At 35.5% G+C, this 19,506-nt stretch overlaps 1 protein-coding gene across 1 annotated transcript in view; it reads right to left on the bottom strand.

Moving 5' to 3' along the window:
- Positions 1 to 18,459, bottom strand: part of LOC107707499 (SH3 and multiple ankyrin repeat domains protein 2-like) — an 80,591-nt gene extending 62,132 nt beyond the window's left edge. Inside the window, 8 exon segments of the mRNA XM_016511549.1 lie at positions 2,094 to 2,160; positions 7,679 to 7,756; positions 10,483 to 10,599; positions 11,140 to 11,307; positions 12,746 to 12,897; positions 14,170 to 14,278; positions 16,338 to 16,409; positions 18,130 to 18,459. Coding sequence (XP_016367035.1) covers positions 2,094 to 2,160; positions 7,679 to 7,756; positions 10,483 to 10,599; positions 11,140 to 11,307; positions 12,746 to 12,897; positions 14,170 to 14,278; positions 16,338 to 16,409; positions 18,130 to 18,327 — 961 coding nt within the window. The 5' untranslated portion in view covers positions 18,328 to 18,459.
- Positions 18,460 to 19,506: the final 1,047 nt, after the last annotated feature.

A 19,506-nucleotide genomic window follows, 5' to 3' on the forward strand; every position in this document is an offset into this window, starting at 1 on the left:
AAACTTGAACGTGACAATTCTGATCAGAAAAAAAACCTAGGACTTGATAATAGCCTAAATTCAGTACAGGAAATAGTAGGAATTCTGCTGGTGTGCAAGTGTGCGTGTATATGGATGAGTCTCCTCTTCCTGTAAGGTCTGTAGCTTATGTAGGTCAGCTCCACTGAGTAACGTTCTCTCTAGATGCATGCTTGGGTTCGACGCATGAAATCATCTATAGGGTGCAACGACAATCAGCAATGCCTGTGCACATAACCTTCAGGGGCAAACAAATATCCTCATTTATAAAGCATAACGCACATGTTATATGCGGAACACAGTGAAAATTTACATGCAAAATGGCTGTCATGAATAATTAATATGTAAATGAGTTATTTATGTCATGTTATCTCCACTCTACATTATATACGGACTCATCCGTGGCATGTGAAAACCTTCAAAGTCTTATTTACCCAGAACAGATTTAATTTCATCCAAATCCTTTCGTTTAATGATGTCTAATGATTAATTAAATCTGTTGTGCCTTTCCTAGCTTTAATGAGGCACATGATTATGCGGTCCGTTAATTGAAACGAGCGCATTCAATCACTGGATTCCTCAGAGTATGGCTGAGAGTGTCAGAAAAATATACTGATGCATTTTACTTTTGGTAAATTAATACTGACATCTGCTACATGTGTTAGAGCTGTGGGAGTAGAGTGCCACGCGAGGTAAAAAAATATCATTTGTCATCTGTTTATGGCCAAGATATTTTGCCGAATACACATAATCATGAAATTTTTTTCTGTATTATATACAGTAAGACTTCACAGGAATATATATATATATATATATATATATATACTGTATATGAATATATATACACACACACACACACACACAAAATATACACACAGAAAACAAAAAATACATAAAAAAAAAATATATATATATATATATATATAATACATGCATGATATATGAAAACTAGATTTGCTCATATGCAAAATAACTGAAAAATGACCCCCAAAACAGCAAACAGACCTTGTATATTCACTTAAGGTTCAAATGCACAATTATAAGTTAAAATGAGCCACTTCAGGAGCCCTAGAGGCACAAATTGCTGAGGCCCAGCATTATAACACTGCATAATTATGGGAACCGCTGGAGACGGTGTCTGTTGTGTCACTGGAAACAATAGAGGAAGCCCATTTTAGCTTATGTTAGCCTTTAGCAAATATTACAACTTTTGCACCTGCAGCATCAGCTGCCTGCCTGATAATTGGATCATATACCTTAATAAATATGATCCTCTCTCGGGACATTTTGCAGAGGAATAGCATTTTTAATTATTTGGTCATGCTCATTTTCAGTATAATGAAGAACTTAGAGGTGTTCATAACACTGTGGCCTAACCTGGCATGACGCAATGTGACACGTTTCTAGCTAAATGTAATTTATTCATCCAAATTGAAAGTCGCATGACACAACACAATCACAGTCAATCAGAACAAGGCAATATTGATACTCCTCCAAAAAGAATTCCCCAACAATTAATTCAGCATGAACCATACAATGACTTGATTAAAATGTTGTTCTGTAGATAATTGTCTAGAGTCTATTTTTGTTCCATTGATACTTTAGCATTCAAAACACCCAACAGTGATGATATCATTGTGATGTGTGCATACCGAATTCCAATTGGTATCCTTTTTAATATCTATTTGTGTACAGAATTGTGATTGGATTTGGCTTTCCTGCATATATTTAACCATTTATATCCTGCTTTACATTGCACTGCAACCATGTGTTAATTCTTATGTGCAGCAGATAAAAAAAACTTTAACACTTTTGGGAGCAGGATTTTGGACCAATGAAATGTCACTGTGGGCGGGGCAACCCAGCAACTAAATATTCTGTTGCTAAATGCAAATGTGAATGGTTGGGACAAAAACTCAGAATCTCAGATTATATGATCGAGATTTATTTTATTACTCGTCCCTTTTTACTTAGTTTGAACATCTAGCTAAGGAACATTTCTGGAATTTATAAAAAAATTAGGTTATAAGGTGGTTTTCACAAACATCAAAGAAAGGTGAGTTTATCCCACTTACCAATATCAGCGTCTTTGTGATTCTTTATGATTTCCGCAAGCTCAAAATTTCCAGCAATTATTGCCACCTTTAAAAAAAAAAAAAACATGGCATATTAGATTCATTACTGGCTTGTTTTTTAAATGTTTCTGAAATAAGTCTCTTTTGTTCACCAAAGGTGCATTTATTTAATTAAAAATAAATACATTTTTAAAAAATTATATTTTAAAATATTTAAAAATAAATTTATTCCTGTGATGCAAAGCTGAATTTTCAGCAGCCATTACTCCAGTCTTTAGTATCAAATGATTTTTCAGAAATCATTCTAATAAGCTGATTTGCTGCTCAAGAAACATTTCTCATTATTATCAATCTTGAAAACAGTTGTGCTGCTTAATATTTGTGTGGAAAGCATGATCTTTTTTTTCAGGATTCTGTGATGCATACAAAGTCCAAAAGAACAGCATTTATTTGAAATAGAAATCTTTTGTAACATTATAAAAGTCTTTACTGTTACTTTTGATCAATTTAATGTGTCCTTACTAAATAAAAGTATTCATAAAAAAAAAAAATCTTACCCCAACCCCAAATATCTGACCCCAAAATTTAGAACGTTTGTATAAATACCATAATACAGTGCAGCAGGAACTTACTGCCTAATATCTCCTTTTGCATTTCAAGATTTAAAAAAAAAGTCATACAGGTTTGGAACAACTGGAGGGTGAATAAATAACAGAATTTTAATTTTTTGGTGAACTACTCCCAGCAAAGCTTAATGTATCCTCAAAAGGGTCTTCACAGCAATGAAACAAAAAAAGTTTAAATAGCACGACTACCCATTCAGCAGAGGTTAATTTCTATTTAATGGCTTTAATTTTACCACCCTTTAAAAAGTTACGCAGTTTATTATAAGATCTATAATTTACACATCAGTCTGGTCACCAAGTCTGGTCATGAGAACAAAACTGGGTTTTAAATGGTGCACAAAGGCACAGTAAACCATTACTCTTGTGGGTTTTGGAGTAGTGTATTCCTAAGAGTGATAAAACACAGACTTCATTCACATTACACTAAATTAGTTGCTAAGATTTACATAATGAGCTTGAAAAGAACTGCATTCCTTTTCTAAAGAAATACAGTGCTTGGCTGCAGCTTAGAGCTAAAGTTAGATTAATTAAATATAAAAAAAAAACAACAGAAAGGTAAGTCAATTGGCACAGTAAGGCCTAATTCTGAAACAAAAAGGTCAAGAAATTTGTTGTACCGTTAAATAAATTTACACAAGCAGTTTTGGATGGTCAGACGTACGAAAGCACACACTGTTGAGTAAGAACCGGAACATTTCGGTTTGCCATTGACCCGTATCATCATTCTTAGAATAAAAGGGTAACGGTAATACAATTTGCTCAGCACATATTCGATTTTGCCAGGGAAAAGTCCTGTTTAACCAGGCGGATCGGAGCGTTCCAGCGGAGAGCCTGAAGTTTCATGAGCTGCTTAAATGAGTTGTAATCTAGCGATCGCCGGGGCGTGAAATATGATTTTAGCAGCATGAGATGAATAATACAACGCATTAAACAATGCATCAGGAGAGCACTGATATGTACATTACATAAACACTTCACTCCTACATCAGGTTTGGAGTGAGCAGGGTCAGTTCAAAGCTTTAGAGGTTGTAAACCGAGCAACTAGCACAACGAGGCCAGCCATGAACACTAAATGTAGCAGCAAGTGTAGCTAATGTTTGGCTTGATGCGCTTGACTGTACAGCCGACTGCAAAACTAATGATCTCAGCTCTATTTTAATGATTTTGGAGGTTTGCCATTGGATTACTGTTGCGATATGTGCCATCTTGCTAATAAAAGCCACAGTTTTCCTTGAGGCACAGACAACAACATATATTTCAGTACTGTAAAGGCATACATTCAAACCAATTATTTTTTCCGCTCTGGATAATGCATTGAAAAACAGAAAAGGTGTATAAACTATAACCATGAACTAAAAAAAATACCATAAAAGTTAAATGCTACATAGTCAAAAAAGCTTTTGCTGGATGAACAGGTCTGTGCACTGTGAAATAAAACTATGAATTAAAATGCAATGTGATAGATGTGGCGAAGAGCAAAAAGGATACGGAGATTTCTGTCAAGGAGGATGCATTTCAAAGGGTTAAGCTTTCATTATGTGGGTGTTTTAGTACAGTACTGATGTTGGCGTGTTTGCTATTAAAGGGTTTACTGTACATGTTATTTTGCTATCTGCATTTGCTTAAAAGCTTTAATAATTCACTTCATTATGGTAGTAATATGAGGGGTAGGGATTATGGGTTAGGATTATGTTATTTTAATAGCAACTGAACTCAAAATAATCAAAAAAATTTAATTAGAAGTGGGTACTTAAAAGATTAGATCTGAAACAAATCCTATTATAATATATCACAATGTAAAATCAATCATATACATGAAATATTATAAGCTCCTATATCACCTGTATCCTGTAAACGTGTATGTGTGTCATTTTTTCAGTACTTTTATTTGAGCTGCAAGTACATAATTTGTAGTTTGCTTCCCCTGAAAAGTGTAAACACTGTGTCTCTGCATTGTATTAAAAACATTGCAGTTTGTTTAAAGGGGTCATATGATGCAATTTAAATTTTTCCTTTCTCTTTGGAGTGTCGGCCAGACTAACCCAGCAACAGTGGCTCAACGAACGGCATGAGTATAGGGCGTGGCTATCTGTTTGGAATGGGTGGGGCAATCCAACCAATTGAAGACAGAGTTTTTGAGAAACCTGTTTGAAACAATCACTGGAATCACTTCATGAAACACAAGAAAAAGTTTTTGTGTTAATTGTTCATAAATTATTTTAATTTTTTTTGCTAAATTAATAAAAGTTCTGCTTAATGCATAAATGTTTCAAATGTAACAGAAATTCATTCTACTCTTGTTCTGCACTAATAACTTGGCACAAAAATAATTCAATTTTAAATATATTTCTAATAATAATCTCTAATAACTATACTGTAAACCATAATGTTGTCATTAAACAAACAATAAAGCATTCAGGTTATCATAATTTACATAACTAAAAATATCATGTTTTGGCATCATAACTCAAAACAGGTATATTTAATTACTTAGCAGCAAAACTTTTCAAGTTAGTAGTCTAAGTGTTAAGAACTCAAAATTACAATTTATTTAAATTATTTAATCTGTCTCCGTTTAACCTGATTGGTCATACTTGAAGTTTTGCTTGACAAATGCTGACTGGTATATAATAACACAAGGTGGTAAATATTTGGTCTTTGAGAATTTTCCTCAAACAGCGACTCTAACAGACTTATTGGGCCCTATATCATAGACCTGGCGCAATGTGGTGCCAGGCGCGACGCAAGTATTTTTTGCTAGTTTCAGCCCGACGCAGCTGTCATTTTCACGTCCTGCGCCACGTTGTTTAAATAGCAAATGCATTTGTGCCCCAAATATAAAAGATTATTATTGTGTACATAAATATAAAAATGCTTGCATATCATAATGGATAGTCTTTGCAAGTATCAGATTTACGCGCATGAGCAGATCGATTCGCAGAAGCGTTCCCTTTTTCCATTTTTTAATTCTGCCATGTAAATAACTGGCTTTTAAAGGGAATGGGAGATGAGACTCTGATTAGATGAGACCCATTACTCATTAAGAGAAAAGGGACAACCCTTTTAGACCATGCACCGGGCACGCTGACCATTTTTCCCGTCCTTAAACTAGCAAAAGTGGATTCGGACACGCCCCAAGCGCAATTGCGCCGTGCTCTTTAGACCATGCGCTTAGATAGTTAAAATAGGGCCCTTTGTGAAAGAGTATGGAGTATGTTAAATTGGTAGGTTGACGTTAAAATATGTATAGACTTTTCTTAAGTATAGTTCACCCAAAAATGATAATTCTGAGTTTCCTTCTTCTGTTGAGCACAAAAGAATATTATGAAGAATGTTGGTAACCAAACAGTTGATGGCAGCCATCAAAAACTATTTTTTTCCATACTATGAAAGTCAATGGCTACCATCAACTGGTTACCAACGTTCTTCAAAATATCTTCTTATGTCTACCTGGTCTCATGGCAAAAACGTACCTGGGGGCACTTTTTTGCGAGACGTACAAGTACATATCACTGCAGTTTCCAAAAGAAATGAACACTAGAGGCAGTAAAACTCAGACACCTTTTATTCCTTTTCACACAAATTTACAGAGTTTCGATTAATAAAGCGTAATTTTCACACAATTACTTGAAGAATATTATGTTATGACTTCAAAACAATTTTAATATGCTGGGAGATTGATACTTTTTGAACTGATACTTTTGAATGTTAGCATCGCACATATCCAGCTTCATATCTATGAGCTTTCACAGACGGTAGGTTTGTTCGGTAGCTCACGGAGTACGGAGACATACTTGAGAGGCGAGGAGCTCTGGTTCGAATCCCGTGTAACTACGGTTCGACAAAACAGTTCAAATCTGCATATTCAGGGTTCACGTATTGAACCCGTGTTTTAGCACCACTCAGTGAACATTTCTCTTTGAAACTGCGGCGAACCGTGCAGTAAGGTACGTAAAAACGGTGTTACAGAAAAGTACCCAGAGGTACGTATTTTTTTGAGACCAGGTTGTCTTATGTGCACAACAGAAAGAAACAAACTCAAACAGTTTTGGAAGAACTTGAAAGTGAGTAAATGATGACAGAATTTTCATTTTTGGGTTAAGTATCCCTTTAAATCTTATACTTTTTATTCTACTGTTATTTTCAAGGCATGTTCGAGTTAATAGGTTTCTGTCAGAACATTGTTTAATTTCCCAGTCAAACTTTGCCAATGTTTGTGACAATATGCATTAATGACTATTGGCATAAAAATTACTTCGGTTTTGGCTATAATTCTAATAATACAGACGAATGACTATTGGCACAAATATGACTTCAGCTTTAACTATATTTCTAATAATAATCACTAATGACTAGTGGCATTGCAGTCACAGCCATTATTGAAGGCCACTGAACAGTAAACGCAACACTCTCATCAGCCCATGGCCACAGACTTGGATCATGTCCATTGCTGTCAGACAAGCTATTGAATGTCACAATCTGACATTTGAGAAAGAAACTCTTTAAGTAAGCAAACAAAATAACCAGAGATTTTTCTGGGGGGAAAAAAGCAATTACTAGCTAATTTCAACTAAAACATTTAAGAAAACTACAAGAACTGATTTGATGTTCATTATTTCCCCTCTCTAAAATCTAACTCCTAATTATCTGAAGATACCAAAAAGCCCATGCAAACAAATATAATAAAATGATTAATTACCCTCACGCTCACTCATTGTTCTTTGAGTGCTGTCTTACATAATGCCTGTGCTTTTGTGTGGCATTGTGTCTAATTAATTAAGAACTCTGCGCGACAGAACAACAAACAGACGCAAGTTCATTCAGCGCTTAGGGTTGTGGTAATTTTTTAACACTAAACCAACAAAATGTACTAAACTTCCATGAGCAAGCTTATTTGAAAAAAAAAAAAAAGTTTTCAGTTATTAAAAAGTAGCCAAGCAAAGAAACACATTGATGTACCTGAAAGGGCGTTTGTCCTCGGTAGTTCTTGACGTCTTTGCTGGCTCCGCGAACCAGAAGAACCCTGGCACACTTTTCCTTCAGAAGAAAAGCAGATGATAGAGAAATGAATTCAATGTGATCCAACTCTACAAGAAAACGTTCTACTATCTTTGCTTCTCCACCTTCTAAGAGCAAAATTAGACACGTCACAAGTTATCCCGCCTCACCCAGATCCAAAAGTGACAGACTTCGCCCGTAGCTTTGTGAAGTCCAATTCAAGTGTGATGCTACAGCAAAGTCTACACCCAAAGAGAAAGGAGAGGGGGACTCTGCAGCAATGCCTATGTGCATGTGTGAACATGAATGTGAGAACCAAAAGCAGAAAGACAGAGCGAGAGAGCGAGCGAGATCCAGGGCTCTGTAGCTCTCCAACCCACTATATCCAGCTGGATTCAACAGCCCACCCACGGAATGCCTCACCACTAAACCGACACACACACACAATCGCACACATACACACACCTCCATTGCCTTCTCCTCCTACCTTCCTTCTAATACTAGTTTCACAGCTGCTGCCAGCCCTTGTATATGAGGCATAATCACATGTGAGGATGCTGCTTCTATTCCCCGCACATGAAAATATCCCTGGCCTGCATTTGGCACCGGTTACAGGTTCCTCGTTGACATGGTGACGGATAGGCACAATCGTGTTTAATCACAAACAATCGAGGCTCGAGAACCTGCCCTTGACTGCAGCGAAACTGACAAACGAGACAAATTAAGCATCTTTCGCCAACGGCTAGCCGAGTGTCAACTTTAATAATAACCCATTGTGGCCGATCATTACAGACGAGCACTTCAAATAACGACCCCACTGGTCGGCTCAGGGTGAGCACGGCATCATATGTGACCACCAGTGAACTCAAGAGCCTCCACAAATCAATAAATGAAACTTCTCATTGGCAGGGCCATTTTCACAACTTAAAATAAACTTTATTTTCTAGTCATAAGAGCAGGGGTGGACCAGGGCGATTTGTTTCAAGTGTATTTAAAGGCATCAGCAATTCAGCATCATACTTAGGAAAGCAATCAAAGAAGACAATATGAATTTCTTTAATTTTGTTGTCATGGTCATTGGTCAATGCCAGAATTTGTTTAATTGATTAGTCCTAGACATCAACTGATGTCCTAAAAATAGAATCCTAAAATTGTTTTTGTTTCCATATTTAAATATATAAAAATGTTAATTAGTCACATTTTTAAAAAATTTGATTAGTGACCTAGAATCCTAAAATTCTGTGTTTTCAGGTTTAAAGAGATTTAATAAATATAATTTAATAATTTAGCTGTATATATTACCGAAAGATTTTATGCAATAAAGATATAAATATATACTAAAAAGAATTTGATATATACTTAAAATATAAAACTTAAATATACTTATATCAAAAACGTATATATTTTATATATTATCTTCTTTTTTTTTTTTTTTTTTAGGGGCGGGGAAGGGTAAATAGAAAAATTTGAAAAATTTTAGGTTTTCCAGTTCAATATATTAGCTCTAGGTGATACCTAGAGTATATAACTATATATTTATATTTATTTAATTTGACGTAGAATGTGAGTGACAGATGTACAGTTTGTTAAATTTTAAAATTAGACTTTAAGACAATACAATAAATTGAATTCTACATTTATTTCTCACTTTTTCAGTGAGAATATACAGTATAAGACTATACTAGAGGGACACAATATAAGACTAGAAGGACACAAAAGAAAAAGAAAAAAGTGGGACACACTGTGGATGTAAGATCAATATGGCCTATGACAGAGCAGGAACATGATGTTATATACAGAGCGACAGTGAATACTGCTAGCGCTAGTAGTTCCAGCAGACAATGGCGCCCATGCTGTGACCCCGAGCCAACGGAGCAGACTAGATCTCCCACAGAGGAAACATAAGGTGATTATCTGCCTGGCTGCTTAGTGTGGTGAGTGTAATGGGCCGTTGTCCATTCATAAACACTGAATGCTGGTGCTAATAGTCATGAGTGTTCCAGCTGATTCCAGTTCAGCTTGAGGTTTATCATGGATGGAATGGGAGACAATGGTGAATAATGACCAGTGTAATTAGTGGCAATCGGTCATTGGCATTTATACAAATGAACATGGCATCATTTCAGCATATATTTTTACTAAAATTGTATATTATGTATTTTATTATAGTACTTGTTTTTTTATTAGTGACCCCAAAATAGAGCAGAATCCTAAAATTCTGTTTTCAGTTTAAAAAAATTTATTTAATAATGTAATGTAATGTAATTTAATAATTTAACTGACTTTAAATAAATACTGAATTTAATAGAGATACAAATATATACTAGAACATCCCACTTCATCCCACTTATATTCTAATTATATATATACATATATAAACATGTCACATTTAATATATACTTGCAGATTTTATATATAAATTGTCATAATATCATGAAAATAATAGGTTTTCCACATATTTCTATCATGCATTAAAACACGTTTTTTGTTTTGTTTTAAAGAAATCCCAAAATCCCAAATCCCAGTTTAATCCCAAAAATTAAAGTTTCTGAGAAAGTTTCCCTGCTGCACTCAATCTCATCTCTGGCCCTGGGGCCATTGATTTTTCGCTGGAAACGTTATTGATCCACAAAGAGAAAACAATTTTTTTAATATACTCTCCTATTGACAGTGTATTCTGTTGTATGACGCCAATAACCTCTGTTTATTGACTTTTCAAATGGAGCTGACTTTGGATCATTAAAAGGTACAGTGTGAGTACATACCTGTCTGTACAGAGCGCAGATATGGAGAGCCGTATTCCCAGATGCATTTTCCACATGCATGTCGGCTCCGTAGAACAAGAGATGCTCCAGGTGCTGGATGTGGCCGTATCGACAAGCCTGCCATACAAAATGGGAACAACTAGTTCACACAGCATATCATTTTAGTGAGAAAAATGAGCAAACAGATCTTGTAACAGTTTCTTCTGAAAGAAAAGCTTCTGTGAGCCTTAAAAATTCATACAGCAGCCTACGACAGATCCAAAATTCTTTTGAAACATGAAAACATCATTAAGCCTTCAGTACGTTGTCATCTCATATTTTTCAAAGTGTCTAAAAGTAAACCAGACATGCTGCTTTTCCGTTTTCCCAGCAGAGTGCGATCAAAAACACCTCGGAAACAATTTGACTGGCATCCTGCAGTCCACCTGTCACAACACTAGATGTCAGTACGCCGTCACAATTGATGGACTTGATGATGCGTTCAACTAGTTTGATCTCGTCATCTGTCCATTAATTGAACAAAGCTGCTGTCATATAAAACTGCAGCTCTATTACAACTTCCACAGCTTCACTACACTGATGCATATATTACCTCACTCTCAACCGAAAGCTTTTTCATTGACTGTCACCAGCTAATAATGTGAAAGACAGCGGCACCTGGTGGATCTCGTGCCAGCCGTTCTCATCATGGCATCCGACGCTGGCATGGGCACGCAGTAGGACCTCGCAGCAGCTCGGGTCTCCCCCTACAGTCACTGTATGGTAGAGTGGAGTCAAGCCCTGCCGGTCCTTATAGTCTGGAGACGCTTCCAAATCCAACATAGTCTGCAGAGGGAAAAGAGGATTAGGTTTCCTTCAGAGAGGAAAATACACCAAATAAGATATTATGCTTATGTTTAAGCAGAGCCTTGTTTTTTGGAAGGGTCTTAAAGGATGAAAGGACAATTTTTTCTTGTCTGCTGCCTTTCACGCCACAGCTCAGGATAGTTGCTAGTGATGGGTTTGGGACTGTGTGTTGGGACTTTTTCAGCTTTTTTTAATGTCCATGTGTGACAAGCCAAATAAAAAATGAAGGCTTCTTAGCTTTTACACTACTGTTTAAAAGTTTGGGGTTGGTAAAATTTTTAATTGTTTTTGAAAGAAGACACTTTCACCAAGGCTGCATTTATTTGATGAAAAATACATCAGAACAGTAAAGTTGTGAAATATTTTTACTATTTTCGATTTTAATATATTTTAGAAAGCAATTTATTCCTGTGATGGCATTTTCAGCATCAATATTCCTGTCGTCAGTGTCACATGATCTGGAAATGGAGATCTTTTGTCAAATTAATACAGTGAATGCAGTTCCTTGCTGAACTGCATTCACTGTATTAATTTCTTTAAAAAAAAAAAAAATTATAACTGACCCCAAACTTTTGAACGGCACTGTATATCAGAAAAAGTGTCTTGAATTATTATAACCAATCATTAAACATTCACTTTACATTTTGGTTGTCAAACACAACAAATCTTATAAAGCATAACAAATATTTTAAAACTTATAAAACCTACAAATTTAAGTACTCTGCAAAAACATGTAACGTAAACATGTAAAACAATACATATGCATGTAAACAAATCTGCTTGATTTTTTTTTTTAGATAATGTCTTTGTTTTTTTTTTTATTCAATTTTACAAAACCAAGCAGTTTCATAACTGCATGACTAAAAGTAAATTTTCGTTTCATAACTAAATGATTACAAGTACTTTTTCCTTCTAAAATTACAAAACCCAGCCACTCAGTAATGAAAATAGGAAATCGATGGGTCTAGCACTTCGAACTGACATAAATTAAGATTCTGCATGAAGCCTTTTTAAAGTAAACAGCCAGCAAGCAATATACTGCAAGAGCAACGGCAGACAGGAAATTGTGTTTTACAATATTCAGGGCACAAAACAGTAGTACATCAGCAGTATTATTTCCAATTGTTGTCAAGGGAAGAAAGCAACAACGAAATAATGAAGAAAAAAAACTTAATTACTGATTCATTTTTAAATAAACAAAACAGAGTGTGCTTTGAATAAAAGTACAATCTGTCAAAGTAATAAATGTAAACTGTAAACTCAGCAGCATTACTGACACTGTAAGATATCACTGTACTGCTCTGTGTTAGATCAACAGCAGTCATTCTTACAAAAAACAAAGTGGCAATCAAAGAAGAGGATCACTCTAACACAGCCATAAACTCATGCCGCCGTTTTGGATGAGGTCATTTATTACCTTAAGAGCTATCTGGTTCTTTGCCCTGGCTGCTTTGTGCAGGGCAGTCATCCCATCCCGAGAGCGGAAATCTAAATGAGCCCCGCCGTTTTTCAATGTCACTATAATCTCCACCATATTGTCCAGGTGGGCAGCAAGGGTTAGTGGTGTCTCTGCAGACCAGAAACACAAAAACAAGTTCAGTATAATGTATTAGGTAAATCTCTCTTAATAAAAGCAAGATATTAATCAAGGGATTTGTATGTTTTATCAAAACAATAATTTGATATGTATAATATTGGACTATATCGGATACTTGGTGTTACAGTTGTAAGAAAAAAAAATCTAATATATAAATGACATTGTGAGACTGTAATTACGTCTTTATTTGTGACTTAATACAATGTAAATATAAAGATAAAAGAAAAATTATGAATACACTACCATGTAAGAGTTTGGGGTCAGTAAATCTTTTTTTTTTTTTTTTCAAAGAAATAATTTTTTTTAACTTTTATAATAAATAAAATTAAACTTTTATTCAGCAAGGATGTATTAAATCCTTGTGTGCATTAAATGCATTAAAGGTCAGAAGTGACATTACAGATATTTATAATGTTACAAATGTTTTCTGTTTCAAATAAATGTTCTTTTGAACTGACTCTTCATCAAAGAACCTTGAAAAAAAATATGGTTTACACAAAAAAAAATATATAGGCAGCACAGCTGTTTCTAACGTAGTAATAATAATAATCAGAAATGTTTTTTAAGCATCAAATCAGCATATTATGATATGCTTTCTGGAGGATCATGTGACACTGAAGACTGGAGTAATGATGCTGAAAATTCAGCTTTGCATCACAGGAATAAATTACATTTTAGAATATATTGAAATAGAAAACTGTTTTTTTAAATTGAAATAATATTTCATAATATTACTGCTTTTACTGTATTTTTATCAAATAAATGCAGTTTTGGTGAACACGAGACTTTTTTCAAAAAAATTAAGAATCTTACCGACCCCAACATTTTAAACATAGTGTATATAAATATAATAAAATATAAACCTACATAATAACCATTTTGTTCTAATTTTGAGGCAGAATATATAGATTATATAGACTAGAACATACAGACTATAGATATATAGTGAGAGCATACATTTAATATCGTAAAGATTTATAATCTCTGCCATCAAATCCATTAACTGACATAAAAAAAAGAATTATCACTAACGGTATTGGATATGGCCATGAGATTAAATCAGTGAGTAAATACGTTACATATTAACTGCTGAAATAGTAATGTTCCGACTACACCATATCGATTAAAAAGGAAACAAAATAATGGTGCAGTAAAGTAATCAATCTGGAACTGTAGCTTGGGAACAAAGCCTGAATAGTCCTTAATGTGCAATTCTGGAGGTTATCTGATATGGCATCCCGTACCACCAGTTTCAGGGTCATGATAGTTGGGGTCCAACCCTCTCTCCAACATCTTGGAGACTTTGTCCACTTGATGATGCTGGATATAATCCATAAATTTCCTCAGGTTGACCTTAAAGGAGGTTTAAGAGAGAACGAGAGTGCAGCTGAGGTTAAACGAGAAACACTGACAACTAATGATTGTGGAGGAAGTTAAGGAACAGGAGCGAGTGATGGAAATGAAGTTGACAAGAGTGTGAAGGGTCTCTGCTCACTTCCTCTCTCATGTTGAGATCTCTGGGACACACATGCTGCAATACAAGGCTAGATAAAAATAGATAGGAGAGCAGCTCCCAGTACAGAGACATCAGAGAGAGAGAGAGAGAGAGAGAGAGAGGGAGCACAGCTGATTTGGCAAGGCAAAGAGTTAGAGACCACTTGACGCACGTCAACTCTTACGCACAACCCAGTACACACACAAAGACCTCCAACACAATAGAGTAAGTGCCATACTCGTACAAAACATTAGAGTTTGTATTATTTAACTTCTGGATCCCGTCCTACCAACGCTATCAATAATTCACACCTCGACGCTAGCTAACAACTTTAAACCCATTAGGCTAACTACAATCAGTGGCGGCTCGTGGGTTTTAAAATAGAGGAGGCACACTAATTGTATTGGTCTGGGATCCCTGCCGATTATTATTATTATTATTTGCTTAACCACTTTAAAACGGCTTTTTGGTTGCTTTTAGTCAGAAAACGTAAAGAAAACGACATACATACAGCAAAATAATATAATTTCACTTACCTGGCCTATCACTTGAAGCAAACATCCATCCCTTCTTAAAAGTCTGTGTTAAAACCTTAAAATTCTGCCTCCCCCGACGAGCCGCCACTGACTACAATGTAGAGATGTCACCTAGCACAATGACAACATTCATCCTTTTACACAGTAAAAAGTATTCTTGTCAGTGTTATCTTATAAAAATCACGTAAAACTGGTTTATTCATTCAGAAATATTACATTTCAACAAACCGACAATGAACTACATACACTTCATTCACTGTGTCTGCCATGTTTTCTCACTGACACAGCCAAAAAAAAAACTCTGGGCTCGAAGAAAATCCAGAGTTTCCCATTTAATTAAGACATGGTGGTGGCATTAATGTGCGTTCAAATTTTAAATGCAATCTTTCCAAAATAACTTGAATGCACCATGAGTGCCTATAAGCAATCATTTATGCGCCAGCCGAGCAACTGCCATTGAGTTCAAACAGCCAGCTTTCTTCAGTTATTACAGTTCTCCTTGGGTTACGCCAATAAAAATTATTTTTAAGAGTCAGATCACGTAGAAATATCTCTTTAAGGTAACAACTACACCTTTTCATTTTTTATAATGCAGTCAGATTTTTAAAACAAACCCCTCTAAGCATTTGCCTCCACTGCATGTATAATGCACTGATATTCAGTATGATCTGAGGTGAATATCTGTTCCTCTGAAACAACTATGTACACAAAGCTGTTCCTACGTCATCCTTTACAAACCCTGGTGGCGTACGGAGCTGTAATATAATAACTTATTAAAGGAGCTTGAAAGCTCAGAGCAATGAGAGGGGGAATTTTTAATGCTGAGGGTAGCATTGTGGGGACGGGAGATAAATAGGATGAGCAATAAAGAGGAAGAGATCGAGCACAGCACAGGACATACAGTGCTGGAAGAAGTCGGCAATTAAAACTTGGTTCGGAGCTTCGATTGCAAAAACGCTCATGACCACAGTGGAAAAACTGGCCGAAACACTAAAACGTCAACATCAATGACCATCTCGCCCCGAAAATCCCGCCAAGTCCAAATGTATGTAAATGCTCCGGTCTCCTGCATTATTTAGCAGCAGACTCTAGAATGATTGCTGTATGTTAGATATTCATTCCTAGCGACTGAATATAAAAAGCAAGATTTTCAAACATTTCTTTCCTGTTTTAACAGTCATATCCTAAGACGCTCTCTCCTGCTTGCAATTAAGCAAATAGCTTCCATTTGATATGAATGTAAAAGACACAATTATCATAACGGAAAACAAGTTAATCACCCTCTGCGCATCAAAAATAGACACATTTTTGACAAATATGCATAGTAGGCTAATCGACATACGTCACAGCAACATTTTTATAAAAAAAATAAAAGTCTTACCTGTGTGTGGAGTTTTTCTATTTGCTTTTCGTTGACGTTTGGCTGCTGGTACACTCTGCTCTTGTAACGGAACTGCAAAATTAAATCGGAGTGAAAAAAACATTCTGTTTATATGCTACATTGGATTAATTTAGAAATTAATATCATCTTTAAATATTCAGTTTAACAAAATAAACATTTTGACGTGAAATACACTTACAATAATCTAGAAATAATAAAGCATTATCCAAAACGTTCCATGGTACTGCTACAATCTACAAATAAAAATTACAAATATCATGGTACATTAATAAGACAATTATTTAATACCCTATTTTATATCAGAGTACTAAAGTATTATGGTAACATCAAGTTTTTTCGTAAGCAAGATGGCATACAAATAATGTCTTTAAATAATTTATATAAATCTTAGCTCAAACAAATGATAAAATAGAAATATGTTTCATTATACTCCATTTGCAGCTCTTCTTGGCTGGTCGCTGCCTTGATAGTAATATGATTATATCAGGCCCTGAGGCTTGAATGAACATACAGGAGAACTACAAAAGGTTCCGGTTACACCAGCCTGACATCAGCCTTCTCACAGAGAGAGCTGAGAATGCTCCTGTACAGAAAGCACATCTTAAAGAGTGACGCCAGCCTCGTATCACTGCATTGGTGGCAATTTATAGCAGTTATCATCACTGTCAAAACTATTTTGTCATTGGGATCGTGCTTGACATAAATAATAAATATGAATGGATATTTATACTCACAATTAAATTATTTTGATAACTTATATTAATTAATGTCCATGCTGATTACCACAAAAACTATTTGGACTAAAAAAAGATTTTAAGAAATAAACCATTTTGCCATTGTGATTATCCTTGACATAATAAATATGAATGGACATTTGTACTCGCAGTTAAATTATTTTGATAATTATTCATTATTGTTCATGTTGATTACAACAACAAAAATAATTCAGATTTTTCTTTAATTGTAAAAATTAATAAATAATATTAAATAATTACAAAGAAATACAATAATAAAATCTGTGTTTATAGTAATGCATTTACAATGGAAGTCTATGTGTGTATATTACACTCACAATAAAATTAAAACTATTTTAATAATTATTAATGATTGTTCACATTTATTAGCAATTCTGTTGATCCATTAATTGTGAAAAAAAACATGTTAAAATTTTAAAATAATTAAACGAAAACAAAAAAACAATAAATAAACTGATTCTCCTTGACATAATAAATATGCATGGTCATTTCTTCTCACAATAAAAAGTTAATAAGATTAATTATTGTTCATGTTGATTACCACAGAAAACCATTTTGATTTGTTCCTTATTAAAAAAATAAATAAAATAAAAACACGAATAAATAAATAAATAAATAACTAAATAAATAACAATGATAAAAGCTGTTTACACTAATACACTGTCAATGGAAGTTTAGGGGGCAAGTGTACTGGAGGGTTTTAAAGCAGAAATGCAAAGCTCACATATTTGGTAAAGTGCTTAAATGGATTGTTTCGTACAAAAAAATGTGTGCTATTTGTGCTTTAAAGTTGTCCAAATCTTGCTTTCAGTGACGGCACTACTGTTCTAGGCAGATTACCTTCTAGTTCAGTGTCTACCAGCATAATTCCTGTGGATATTTGTGGAAGTACTCTGCAGATAGTGACGTCCAATGTCCCTTTCTGGTATCCTTGCACATATTGTTTCAAAGTTACATCATGGATCGAGCTTAAGTTGACTCCGCAACATTCAAGCAACAAACTAGTGACATGTTACCTCAAGGGTTGGAACGCCTTTATTGGTGGATAGCGGATAGTCTCTCAGGGGTCGTTCTTCCTCCAGGAAACCACTCTCCCGCCCGTCCACCGCTGGCTGGAAGAGCCCGTAGTTGAGCACATCCCTCAGACTCTGTGTGAGTGTACACAGGATCTGCTGCTTAGCAACCCATACTGTGGCATCAGGACTGAACCTCATGGATTTCTGGCAAAGCCACAGAGAGAGAGGAAGAGTGAGAGAGACAGAGAAACGCTCTATCAGGCCATAGCAGGTGTACAGATTAACTAGGGGAAAAACATTTGTGTGCTAAAATGTTCAAAAGGGACAAACGCAAATCATGTTTTATGACGTTGTTTGGTGTTGGCTGACTGACAGAATGACATTTTATAATTAAAATAAAAATTAAAAGGGTTATATCATACATTTTTTAGCATCTCATGAACATTTTCAACCCTCTTTTTGTGAGGTGACATGTGACATGTGGAATTAGTGCTCTGCATTTATCCCATCCTAAGTGCACACACACAGCAGTGAACACACACACACCGTGAACACACACCCGGAGCAGTGGGCAGCCATTTTTTTGCTGCAGCGCCCGGGGAGCAGTCGGGGGTTCGGTTCCTTGCTCAAGGACACCTCAGTCGTGGTATTGAAGGTGGGAGACAGTGCTGTACATTTACTCCCCCCACCTACAATCCTTGCCGGTACGAGACTCGAACCCGCAACTTTTGGGTTACGAGTCCGACTCGCTAACCATTAGGCCACAACTTCCCCGGACTTTAATTTGACAAATCTTACAAATGAAACAGTAATAAGTGTTTAGGTGCAGTCACATTAGCGAAATGTCAGCGGGCAGACAAAATCGATTGTCTATTGTCAGTAGTGTAGCGATGTATGAAACAGCTCATCTCTTTCAAACCAAGGAGCTTTCAGTTGATCAGCTTGAACCTGTTGCAAAATCTGGTGGAGAATTCTTTCGCCCTCATGTAAAATTTCCCATCGCGTGGATTCCTAATGAAATGTACAGTATTTCGCAGAACAGCTGTAAAAGTGAACGCACCTTAAAGGAATAGATCACTTCAAAGTGAAAATGTACTCAACCTCAGACCATCCAAGGTGTAGATGAGTTTGTTTCTTCATCAGAACAGATTTTGGAGAAATTTTGCATTACATCACATGCTCACCAATGGATCCTCTGCAGTGAATGGGTGCCATCAGAATGAGAGTCCAAACATCTGATAAAAGCATCACAATAATCCACAAGTAATCTACACTCAACTCAAATCCATTAATTAACATCTTGTGAAGCAAAAAGTTGCATGTTTGTAAGAAGCAAATCCATCAAGACGTTTTTTACTTCAAACCATTGCTTCATGC

The sequence above is a fragment of the Sinocyclocheilus rhinocerous genome, unplaced genomic scaffold (assembly GCF_001515625.1).
Source record: "Sinocyclocheilus rhinocerous isolate Xijiao unplaced genomic scaffold, SAMN03320098_v1.1 scaffold534, whole genome shotgun sequence".
Lineage (NCBI taxonomy): Eukaryota > Metazoa > Chordata > Actinopteri > Cypriniformes > Cyprinidae > Sinocyclocheilus > Sinocyclocheilus rhinocerous.